At 40.7% G+C, this 13174-nt stretch overlaps 1 protein-coding gene across 1 annotated transcript in view; it reads left to right on the forward strand.

Moving 5' to 3' along the window:
- Nucleotides 1-8884, forward strand: part of LOC126531989 (disintegrin and metalloproteinase domain-containing protein 10-like) — a 29470-nt gene extending 20586 nt beyond the window's left edge. The window contains exons 9-11 of the mRNA XM_050179696.2: nucleotides 3144-3300; nucleotides 7417-7601; nucleotides 8862-8884. Coding sequence (XP_050035653.2) covers nucleotides 3144-3300; nucleotides 7417-7601; nucleotides 8862-8884 — 365 coding nt within the window. The remainder of the gene's footprint in view (nucleotides 1-3143; nucleotides 3301-7416; nucleotides 7602-8861) is intronic.
- The last annotated feature ends 4290 nt before the right edge of the window (nucleotides 8885-13174 follow it).

The following is a 13174-nucleotide window of genomic DNA, read 5'->3' on the forward strand; positions in this document are numbered from 1 at the left end:
AACTCGTCTGTCACCACGCCACAGGTTTTATATGCAATTGTTTCTGAGGCTTCTTACACGTTCATGATGGTGGAAACTTCAACTTGCAGATAAAAAGTATCGTAGATTCCTTCAGATTAACGCAATATGTTATTGATCGAACTCGTGGTACCAATACATTGGACCTTTCCTTCTGCAGCTTGCCAAATAGAGTGAATTTTGTAAAGGTTATTCCGGGACAAAGTGACCACTGGGCTGTCTCTTCGAATGTTACAACCAAAGTAGCAGACAAAAAGAAACAGATCAGAACAATGTACCTATACGACAGAGCAGATTATTCCAGCATATCAAAGAAGCTCCTTGATCATTTGCCGCTTTTGAATGCCTGCCAGATGATTGTGACATTCAAGAATTGTGCAATAAGTTTAAAGAAAAACTCAAGGTGCTTACCGATACCTACATTCCCAGTATAGAATGCGGTAAACTTAAAAAGCGTAACAAGCCATTGATGAGCGTATCTTAAGAATAGTTAAGAATAGAATGCGTGTACATTAAAACACCAAACAACTATAACAGCAATCGTCACTTTGAAAGTTTGCGTGTTATAACTCATGAATACAAACAAAATATAAATATATCTAAGGGGTGCTACTTTGAAAAATTCGGCAGGGAAATAAAAACAAATGCCAAGGCATTCTGGCAATATATGAAAGGCTACGGAGCAGATCCAGCGGGCATCACCGAAATTGCCTTTAATAAAGAGAAGTTTTGAGATGACACTGAGAAAGCTACTTGTCTAAATAACTACTTTCGTTCGGTATATTTGCAAAAACACAGCTCTATTCCTTCACCATGCACAAGTTACTTCCCGACCATCAAAACAGTAGAGCCAAATGTGAATGGAATTAAAGTATTACTAAACAAAATTAACAATAATAAGGCAACTGGACCGAACGACATTTTTCCTCGAATTCAACAGTAATGCTTCCCTTAAAGCAATTTGCCTTTACCTTCGTCTTTACCTTCGGGTGCTCTCCCGCATGACTGGAAATTGCACATGTCGTCCTTATTCATAAAGGTGGGTCGAAAAAAGATGTAAATAACTATAGACCCATTTCACTTACGTTCATACCATGTACATTATTAGAACACATTTTGTATAAAGAGATAAGGACACACTTACTGACAAACAAGGTACTGGCTTCACAACAACATGAGTTGCTTAAGGGTATATCTTGCACAACATAACTGATTGAATCATGTGTTGTGCATGATTCAATATGAACATGATATGATATCATATCAAGCATAATATCAGATACAAGGTCATGAATATATTATGACCTTGTATCTCAAATCGACACCGGCGGACAAATTTATTGCCTTTTCCTGGTCTTTCAAAAGGTGTTTCATAAGGTTTCACACCGTTTGCTCTTAGGAAAACTAGCGTCACTAAATATTGACCATACATTTCTAGCTTAGATAGACTACTATCTATCGTTCCACCGACAATGCGTAGTATTAAACGGAAAGAAATCCAGTTTCATAGATATCACATTGGGTGTCCCACAGTGCTCAGTTTTGGGGCCACTTTTAGTTTCATTACAAATAAATGACATTTGTTGAGGAATTAGTTCCAGTATACGGTTGTTTACCGATGACTGCGTCTTGCATAGGAAAATTAGAAAAAAAGATGACGTTGCGCTGTTACAAAATGACTTATCCTGTGTTCTTAAATGCGCTGTTCAATATGAAAAATGAACTTATAAATACTAAAAATGCGTTCATGTTATTTTTACACGTAAAAAACACAGGCTAATATTTGAGTATGTCATCAGCAATAACATAGCGAAACAAAAATTTCACAATAGATACTTAGGTGTGACATCCTCTGCCGATTCTTCATGGAATGCTCACGTTGATACAGTGGTTGCTAAGGCCGCCAGGACCTTCAACTTTATACAGCGATATCTGAGACACCCGCCTATTTGTTTGAAATCAACTGCTTACTAACATACGTTCGACCAATGCTCAAATATGCTTGTGCTGTGGGGACCCCTGGCAAAAAACACTAAGTGATAAACTTGAAAAAATCCCGAACAGAGCAGCAAGGTTTGTCTTATTCCAGAACTCCAAAACCCATAGCTGTACCAGTATGCAAATTGAAATATGATGGGAAATTTTTCCTGTTGCTGAAAAAAATTTAGACTGAAAATGCTTTATCAAATATTTCATGGTAAAACCGGCATACGAAAGGAAATGTACTTACACAGGCCTCATTATGTCTCTGCACGTGCTGATCATCAAATCAAGATTTTAGAATACCACACTAGAACTAATATTTATGCTAATTCATTTTTTGTTCGTTCGATTAGCAAATGGGATCGCCGATCAAGTCAGCAAGTGTGATGTGTCAATAAAGATGTGTTTTTTCGACATTGTAAACCCCTGCTATAGTGCCTTCGGTCTAAGCGGGGTAATCATTGTGTAAAGAAGCAAAATCACAGTGCTCGCCTCGAATTTTTATCGATAGCGTTTGTGACTGGCACCTCAGAGCCGAAAACAATGGCATCGTATGAGGTCTCTTATCTCTGGCGGTGTGAACGACGCACTACTGGTATCCTGACAGCGAGATCCTACCTACTCTTCAACATCTGGAGTCATTACTTACCAAGCGAAGCCCTCATGATGAATACATTGTCACACCTTCGACACGTTCAATTTGCATTAGCGTTCCCGCAACTGCATGAGCGATTGGGTTTTCTTCGCTATTTATACCACCAGAATTTGATGCGCTTGTCGGACTTTTTCTGTTCCGTGCGCCAGTGCGGTAGGCGGCAGTTTCAATAGAAGTCCCGTTTACACGGAGTTCACAAGAAGATTGGTTCCACGTAACCCAACATTGTGCCTATGTTAGGCCAACCAATATTGACAACATTGTTTCGTTTATCCGTAGACCATTGTATCTCATTCCACTACGTGTAGCGTTTTCTCCACACCTCTGGGCATTGTTTTTTTTACAAGAGCTTTCTTTTTTTACTTCCGCACGGCGTCTGAACTAACAACATACCACATACCATATTACTTTGAATGATACCACAATCCACCCGAGTCAACTGAAAATCTTAAGACCGCTTGCCCATTTTTGTCGGCCATCGTCGCAGGGCACAGCGGTCCCGTGTGCGGAAACCGGATCGTGGAGGGCAACGAGGAGTGCGACTGCGGTCTCAACGAGGCCGAGTGCACGGACAAGTGCTGCTACCCGCGTCACGCGCAGAACAAGTCGCTCTCCTGCCGCCTCAAGCCGTTTGCGCAGTGCAGGTGAGTACCCGCATGCGCGAGGAACAACATTCGTGGGAAACAAGCATGGCGAAAAAATATACATATTCTGCTGAGGACAGTCAGTTATAGTTCTATTCTTGATTGTTCTGAATGTATCTCGATTCTGAGACTAACTTTTGTGTTTGAAGTCACAATGAAATAACACACAGCGAGAGCAGTGAAGAGAAGAACGAGAGTCTGTTATTTCGTTTTTGTTTTTGTTTTATCTGTGCACAAAGGGACCATCGTTGCTTTTCTGATGTTCTGCAGTAATTGCGGTGTGCGAGCAAAAAAATGATGTTAGAATGACGAAGAGTGCGCGCAATGACACATAACATTGACGACGCCGGGCTGTGAAAGCTTTGCAAGGGATTAGTATAATGTCTGTCACGTGATCCCTAACATTGTATACTCGAGAAATAGATAGCTTTAACACGGGCAATAAAATATCTGACGCTCGGCATTTTCTTGAACTAACGGCTGCCTGGCCCCTGCAATCGCTAGGGCAACTTTACTGTAGTCTACATTGCCCTAGCAGTGTTCCTGCGGATACTTCTGCATTATGTCCTGCGCATAATCTGAAGATACTACACTGCTATATTAGAAGCAATATTGACTCTTTGGTGGTCCTATTAAAGTCCCATTCCTTTGAGTATGATATAATCGCGTTGTCAGAAACGTGGTTGAAACCTGATGAATTCTTTATTATTCCAAATTTTAATTCAGTTTATCTCTCGCGACCAACAAAGACGCGTGGCGGAGGAGTTGCTTTGTATATACACAAGAATATTCCTTTCAAGCATTGTCCAAAACTGACATGTCAGGTTTCCGAAGCATATGATTTCTTATTCCTTGAAATGAGTTCCAAGTTAACTGTAGGTGTTCTATACCGTTCCCCATGTTCGCACATTAGTCTTTTTCTAGATGCCTTTGAACCTGCTCTAGAACAACTCGCTTCTATGAATAATCCTGCAATAATATCTGGAGACATTAATATTGACACTCTTAATGACAATGCAGCACCATATGTAAAACTGATTGAGTCTTACGGGTTCCTTAATCAAATAACACAACCAACTCGAGTCACCCCCTCCACAGCGACGCTCATAGACCATATCCTATGCAATTTCGAAACCTCACCATCTTTCTCTGGAGTTATTGATGCTGATATTTCTGGCCATTTTCCAGTGTTTTTCCTAGCATCGTGTTCTCCTCTCAAAAAAGAAATTAAGAAACGCGTGAAAACAACTATTGATCACAGCCTGTTAGGTTCCCGTATACGCACTCTAGAGATCAATGTTGAGAACAGTAAGAATATTAACAAAGAATTCGACCACCTTATAAATGTTGTCTCATCTTGCTTTAAAGAAACAATTATTAATGCAAAATCTTATTATTCTGACCCAATATGTCCTTGGGTAACGACTGAGGTGTTAGCTGCTATACAAACTAAAGATAAATGGTATAGAAAGCACAAGCAGTTCAAAGCTAATGAATACTATCGTATACAATATAAAATACATAGAAACAAAGCTCTGGCCTTACTTAGAAAATCCAAAAAGAAGTATCATACAACTCTTATAGAAAAGTAACCAACATGCTCCGCATAAAATGTGGAAAATAGTTAACTCGATCATTACAATTCGAGAAAAGGATCATATATTGCCAGAAATTATCCCACCTAGTAGAACCACAGAAAGCCTTGCGGAAGACTTCAATCAATACTTTTGTAATATAGGTCCAACTCTTGCGAAACAACTAAGTATGCACGAAGCCCCCGAGCTCCCAGCTCCTGTACTTAATTCTTTTGTTTTTGATGACATTAGTCATGATGAAATCGTTTCTACCGTTAAAACAATGACTGGAGGAAGAACACCAGGTGAAGATAAGATCCCCTTACTCATCATTAAACAGCACATCCAGGAACTGAGTGGGCATTTAAAAAATTATTTAATGCATCCTTCTACATGACCACATATCCAGACGCATTTAAAATAGTGCAAGTCACACCAATATACAAGTCCGGTAGTAAGGATGACATCCAGAACTACCGACCAATATCAATATTTAGTGCCCTTAACACAGTATTTGTGAAGTTATTGATGAAACGTTTTACCCATTTTCTAGATAAATATAACGTACTAGTAGACAACCAGCACGGTTTTAGGAAAAACAGATGTACTTCCACGGCTGTACAGGGTTTAAGTGAATTTATTAACAAAGCATTAAATAACAAAGAGTATGTAGTTGGCATTTTTGTTGATATTAAAAAAGCGTTTAAAAAACTACTATGGTATGGATTCAGAGGTCAAGCGAAGCAGTTTTTCAAAAGCTATCTTTCTGGTCGCAAGCAATGTGTTAAAATCGACAAATCCGTATCAAGCGTTCATTCCATCCTTTGTGGCGTGCCTCAGGGCTCGGTATTGAGACCATTACTCTTTTCCTTGTACATAAATGATCTGCCAGATGCTTTGAATTATGCCCAAACTATTATGTATGCTGATGACACAGCCCTTCTCTTCTCTAGTCATGACCCTAATATGCTCGAAAGGCACGCTAATAGTGATCTTTCTCAGATGTGCCAGTGGTTTTTACAAAATAAATAACAATACATACCTCAAAGACTAAATACATTGTGTTCTCTAGTCCATATAAAAATTCATATAGCTTAAATGAGTTACGAATAGGCGCAAACCCCCTCGAATGAGTCGATCAACAGGTATATCTTGGTATAACTCTAGATTCAGCTTTCAATTTTAATCCTCACATAACTCGAGTAAGCAGCAAATTGAGACGGGCTTGCTTTGTCCTAATTAAAGCTAGAAAGTTCTTCTCGCTTCGCACATTAAAAATTTTGTATTATTGCTGTTTTCAAAACAATATGACTTACTCTGTGGAGTCCTGGGGACTTACGTATAACACGTACTCAAATCAAATAGTAAGTTTACAAAAAAGAGCACTTCGAATAATAACACATAGCAAACACACAGATAGATCCGCACCGCTCTTTCGTCACTTAGACATTACGCCTTTCTTTGCGATGCGGGACTTCAAACTAGCTTGTGTGGTTATACATATACTAAACCATAACATCCCACTATCATCATGTGTTTTTGTATATCCATCTCGTCCAACTAGAAATTTGTTCAGTTGTCGTTTTAACCTTCCAGCTGTTATTAATGTGTACGGTAAAAGAACTATCGCCTATGCCACTGCTAAAATTTGGAACCAACTGCCTGCTAACTTAAAAGTAGATCGATTCTCAATCGCCGATATAAAAAAAATTTTCCGGAGCCAGCAATATTCGACTCCACTATAAGTGTGTTTTTCTTTGATGCATTCTTCCTTTTATTTTGTCCTCCGAACTATTGTATAATTTCTTGAGCATTTCGCCTTTTGTGTATAACTGTCCCATAACTGCTGTTACATGAATCCTGTGTAAAGTATTGAGTTGTCTCGCTATAATTATTTTTTCGCACTTCCTGCATGGGCCCAAGTCTAGCCGAGAAGGCTAAGGGCTCAGATGATTCACATGTACTTCTTATTAGCCGTTTGAATAAACTGATTTTGAATTAAATTGAATTAAATTTGTATGCCTCTTGTGCAGCCCCACAGCTGGCGTCTGCTGCAACGCGTCGTGCAACTTCGTACCTAGAGGGAAATTGTGCAGTCAGGCGACCGACTGCACCGAGGTTTCGTACTGCGAATATCCTTTGAGTGAGCCTTAAGCAGGGTGCTATTCACCCGCAGAAATGTGCAAAAATGGTCGACAGTCTAGAAGAGAATTCGTAGATCCGAAGAGTTGAGTGAGAGGCATAAGACGAACCAACAGGCTCGACATTTTATGACTAACAACCATACGAAGTAAACAAAGCCAAGGCTTCATGTTCTGTTCGGACAGCTTGCTGTCTTAAATGCTGAGTAGTTGACTCCATTCATAGGAATGCAATCGTTCGGCTCTAAGTTTCATGCGACGTTGACAGTGCAATGAAGATAACTTCGCTGTATGAGGAGGTTCGCAAGATTGAGTACAACGCTCCCACCACCATATACGCACCACTCGCTGCAGCGCGCTGCAAGACAATGGTTCCTTGACTTATGCATTCGCACCGGCAGCAGGGCCGAGTGTCCTAAGGCGCCAGCCAAGCCCAACATGACGGCGTGCAACAAGAACACGCAGGTGTGCCTCTCAGGACAGTGCATGGGCTCCATATGCCAGAAGTACGGACTTGAGGAGTGCTTCCGCAGCGCCAAGGGGCTGAGCTTCGACGAGCAGTGCCTCCTCACCTGTCAGGCACGGGGTGAGTGGCTTACTACACACCTGCAGTAGATATGCAGGGTCTAGGATAAATTCGATCTTTAGTCACAAAGGCAGCCGGAATCACGGCAAAGCAAAAGGAGTAAACGTTAAATTGTTTCTTTCTATTGATTGGGTCGTTCGTAAGTGCGACCAAGGCTTAAACTGTTAATGTTCCAGAGGTATGGGAGGCACTGCAGGCCCCTAGAAAAACTTGTATTTAGCTAGTTGGTACATGCCACCTAATCAACGCAGCCCAACGAAACAGTCACAACGACACAGATCAGTATCTTACACGATAGACGCCGTATAGTTCGGGGTGCATGGTTAATTTTGGCCACCTGGCACTCTTTAAAGCCGACCCTAAATTTGAGTTCACGGGTGTTTTTACATTTCGCTTCCATCGAGGTGCCGCGGTGATTTCTTACTGGGCACTAGAGTGTCATAGCCATCGAACCACTGCGGTGTATCTGTTCGTAGGTTCCTGGTCTTTTTTCCCTATGAGCAACCAGCGCTGAAGCTTTGCATGGCAACAACGGCACCGTAACACTCATCCTAGTGAGCCGAGGTGACCATCTAGCGCCCTTCCTGGCCTTATTGAACTAAATATCATTATACATTCCTGCAGAACTACAGTTAGTACTAACGAGAGTTAATAATGTCACGAACAGGGAGGAGTGTGTCATTTGCGTTCATAAGCTCTTCACAGATGCAGCTCCATTGCTTATTGTGTGGCGGAAACGACAGCACGCGAATATACCATCTCCGAGATCTCCGAGAAGGTTAGTGCCAGTGTTCAAAGCACTAGTTTTTTTATCTCTCTGCGAGAAATCTATAATGTAGCACGCATGGGATCTTGAACGGAGTAAAAAGTCTTTTAACCGAACAGAAAACCCGAAATAAAATGAAAGCTCCATTTGCAATATGGCTTTTAAGTGGGAACCACCGTGAAACTTCGTGGATTACTGTACATTAGGTATCGCTAGAGTTTTAAGCTGAGCGTGTTCGACTGGGAAGAATGCTGTAGCAAACACTTTACAACTGCGCGAACATGTACAGGAAATTATAGTTTATTCGTTGTACGACTAGTTAGTTGGCTCGTTCTGTACTGACGGGCATTGTACCAATCCTTGGAACCGTTGAAGAAAAGAAAAGCAGTTCGAATCGGCGTTATTTGTGCTTTACTCCAAATTAGCGCTCATGCATTTTAATCAGAGTTGAAGATACAGTATCACACAGTCCAGTTGTCTGCATGCTGTTCAAGATGTGCTGCGCCTCATCGCGTAAATGTCACAACGATGAAGCAACGTTATGAACAGCACTTGCTGCTACGCTTTCATATCTGTAGTCGAGTTTGGCGTAGGAACAAGCACCAAGGTTGTTCAGTTTTATCGTTTACACCTCGACTGTTTTCTCTGAGTGAAGTAAAAAAGTGCCACATATATGAGCCATCTAGCATCGATTTGTACCTCTCGTCATAACATCACATTATGAACACTAATTACTTCGAAATTAATGTGCTTCTGCACGTAGGTTAAAGTCAAGGTAGAAAAGAGCACGCATGGCATTTCCAAATATCACAATAAAATGTCAACGTGAAAGTATGTCCTGGTATACTTGTTTCTACATCAGCCCTCGTCTTCAAATGCGTACATATTCATCCGCATCAGTCGTGACAAAAAATTAACGCATATATTGGTACTTCAGAGGAGCCTTTAGCACGCGGGGACCCCAGACTTCTCTATTCAAATACATGTAGGGCTCAAAAATACTTTTTCAGAGAACATTTGGACTAACTTGAATGAAACTTGCGGCACCTTGTAGAGAAAGGTAAGTTGCAATAACTACAGAAAGCAGAATATTTATGACATCGAATTTTTCACAAAAAATAAAGAAAACAATCGACAAATAACAAAGTGAGAAGCACGATGATTACAAGTCAGTAACTCTGCACCTAAAACAGTTATAGCCGTTTTGTAGACTGCATTTGCTAGAGCATTTGGAGCGGACACATGTGATATATGAATGTCGAGCTTACAATTGATGCAACTGATACAAGGCTCTCGCAAATGCCCTACTGATTATATTTCAAACACATAAATTTTATCCACTTTAGATATATTAATGGGTGCAGTTTGCAGAATTGTGATACCGTTGTCTTATTACGGCTCAAGCGTTATACGGCTCACAGCACCAAAAATCTTACGTCCGTCGTCACGCCGTCCAGCGTTATTTCACCAAAATTCAATGGCACCAAAATCGATGGCGCCACCATTTCTGGCGGAATCGAAAACCGTTGGTGGGAGGTGAACCCACGACCTTTGGTGCTAACTAAAGCGAAGCTAAGGCACAGTTAATTACGATAGAGTTAGTCAAGGCATTGGAACCCACGGCTTTTGGTGGGAGTCGAGCCCACAACCTTTAGTGTTAATTAAGGCGACGGTAAGGTATAGGTAACAAGACACACGAACCCTCAACCATGGATGGGACCAAAATTCAATCGCAACAAAATTGATGGTCCCACCATTCACTGTCGCACCAACGACCATTGGTGGTAGTAGAGCGTCCGACTTTTGGTGTTAAGGCGAAGCAAAGGCACAGCTTATTAAGATAGAGTTAATTATGGCACTCCAACCACGACCTTTGGTGGGAGAAAACAAGTAATAGGAAGTAACAACGCATTTCTATGACAATGTCAAGTAATTTAATCACTGGCTCGTGAGCACGTAGGCTTTCGCCTTCATCCCCTTTAGCGTAGGCTAAAGTGACTGTCAACGTTTTTTGAGTTACACAGCTGTAAAAGCTCAAACTTAAATGGAGTACGAAATTTACAGCGCAAAAAAATTATGTGGCACCAATGAAAATTTTGGCTGAGTACTGATTTCACCACCTTGTAAACGCAACAAACCTCATCAAAATTAGCAAGGTAGTTGTCGAGAAAAACGATTTCTCCACCTTCGTGTATTTTGTTAGCAGTACTTGCTAATAAGCTTCTGTAAGAGCCAGGTAGATTCCACTAAATTAAAGAGAAACATTCTTGGAAGTAGGCCCATATCCTTCATATTGGCTTTAATATCTGCCCTTGTTGTAGGGCAGATATTACGGAATAAAAGAAATAAATGAAGCTGAATCTTTCGGCGCGTTATTGAACACCGGGTGATCGAAATTAACTGGTGCTAGTGATTAAAAGTTAGTTTATCGTCACAAAATCATGCAATAAGAAGGGCTTGCTGCCCTAATGATTTGACGGAGAAAGACGTGCACAGGAGATGAAGGGTCATGAGTAAGCGATAAAGGGTGTTTTTTTCTGACATACCTATTCCAACCGTTTTAATATGCTTTAGTTCCAATATATATATATAGGTACTCACTTGCGCTCAAGATCTTTTCATTCATAATACATGCATATGCGAAAGCACCAAGGTCGTTCAAGTCTAAGCCGGACATTTTTTATTTTTCACGATTACGGAAGTTATTCGGACACGTCAATGTGTTGCCAACGTTTCAGCATCGAAATATTTCGCTTTGCGCCACAGTTCAGGCTGCTTTGTCTTATTGCCACTGTGTACACGTTGAGAAATGTCTCAGATGATCCTGCTTTGGTGGTGTTATGAATGGGGAGGAAATGAATATAAATGATGCCACGTCGTCTTGTAACTATTTCTACCACTTAAATATTGTGGTGTGGCTTTGTTTCTAATCGCCATGCTGAGCTCGAAGTCAGTTTTAGTCTTTTGTTTCTGAGAAACTTCTTTATTGTGTCTTCAAATTATAATCCACAAGTTCATAGGCTGCTCCGCCATGTTTCTTAACACGTCACTTACGGCGGGAAGCGACATCAGCGCACGGTGACGTGCACATTGCGGACGAAAATATTGAGCTAGAGTGAACACTACAAAAAATCTGAGGTTGACTTGAACGACCCTCGTAGGAGTACGAGTGATTATTCCTATACCTACGATTTCACCCACAGAAAATGTTCACAGACGATTACGCTACTCCCTAACGCGTAATTTGAGTGCCGCTGTATTCGTGCTTTCATATCGCGGCATAATCGCTAGCGCGGACAATCTGTCTCGCGCGGCACGTTGCAGACGGAGCGAAGTGTGCCGCGACTGCCTCGCTAATTCGGAGATCGCGAGAGGCAGTGCGCGGGTAACGCTCCCTGGCAACGTTTGCGTAATTCCACAGGCGCATTTCCAGAAAATGTGAAGGTTGCTAAGGGAACAGTATTACGTAAAAAGGGAGGATAAATTAGATGTAAGAAACTATCACCCGATATCGATCCTCTCTGTTGCTTCAACAGCTCTTGAAAAAAAATTATTCTATGTCAACTTTCTTCCTTCTGTCAAAAATACAATATAAATTCAATATGCTCGATATGGTTTTCGTAAAACCAGATCCACTGAATTAGCTCTCCTCGATCAAAAAGAATTTATATTGAAGAACTTCGAACATAAGCTATTAAAAATAGGCATATTTGTCGACTCGCACCGGCGTTTGACCATATTAATCGCAACATTTTACTTTAAAAACTAAAGAACTGTGGAATTAGAGAGGTTCCACTTGAACAATTAAAATCTTATCTTAATAACAGACGCCAGTTTGTTTCTCTAGGCAATAATACATCGGCAACCAAAGAAATGGTTTGTGGCGTGACACAGGGCAGCATTTCGGTGCTGTTCCTCTTTAACTTAAACACCAACGACATTACTTCCATCTACGAAAAGCCGAAATTTATAATATGCGCAGATGACACAAGCGTTTTCATCTCGTCCGGGTCCGGTTCTTGCACCAATTTAGTTACTATGGCAAATAACTTGTTGTGCAGTCTGTCCCATTAGGCCGCAAAAAAGCGTCTAAAAGCAAATACGGCGAAAACAAAGGCTGCAATTTTTCACGCCATAGGCATGAGCCTTCCTTCAGATTTAACATTGCGTATAAATATAACATATAGAACTTGTACATACTGTAATGCTGTTAGGAGTACACTTCACAAGTACTATGGAACGGGAAGTCCATGTATGCTCGGTACTCCAAAAACTTAGCCACAGAACAGGTGTTTTAAATCGCAACAAATATACTTCACCTGTCTCTGAGAAATGAATAATTTATAATACTTTATTTGTGTCTCACATTCATTATGGGCGTCTAGTATGGGGCGCCATGACTCAGTGCAACTTGAATAAATTATTTCGTATGCAAAGGAAAATGATACGTGTCATCGCTAATGTACCGTAGGTCGCTCATACTGAAAACTTGTTTGGGAAATACAACATTATTACAGCCCATAAATTTTATAAATTCGTACTCTTACGCGAATATTACTTTAGTGCCAAACAATAGCTTACTTGTAGAACTTACAAACCTATCCGCCAATTTATGCCGTTATACAACTCGTACACCTGAAGTATGAAAAGTTCCGCGCTTTAAATCTAACTACGGTTGTCAAATGCCGTGTAATATTCTCCCAAGATTGCTAAATTCATACGACAGAAGCAGGCTATAATTTACAGAAATTATCACTGTGAGAATTTAAAAGAATATTGATTGCCTCTCTTTAAAGGGCGTTTAGGA

The sequence above is a fragment of the Dermacentor andersoni genome, chromosome 5 (genome assembly GCF_023375885.2).
Source record: "Dermacentor andersoni chromosome 5, qqDerAnde1_hic_scaffold, whole genome shotgun sequence".
In the NCBI taxonomy this organism is placed as follows: Eukaryota; Metazoa; Arthropoda; class Arachnida; order Ixodida; family Ixodidae; genus Dermacentor; species Dermacentor andersoni.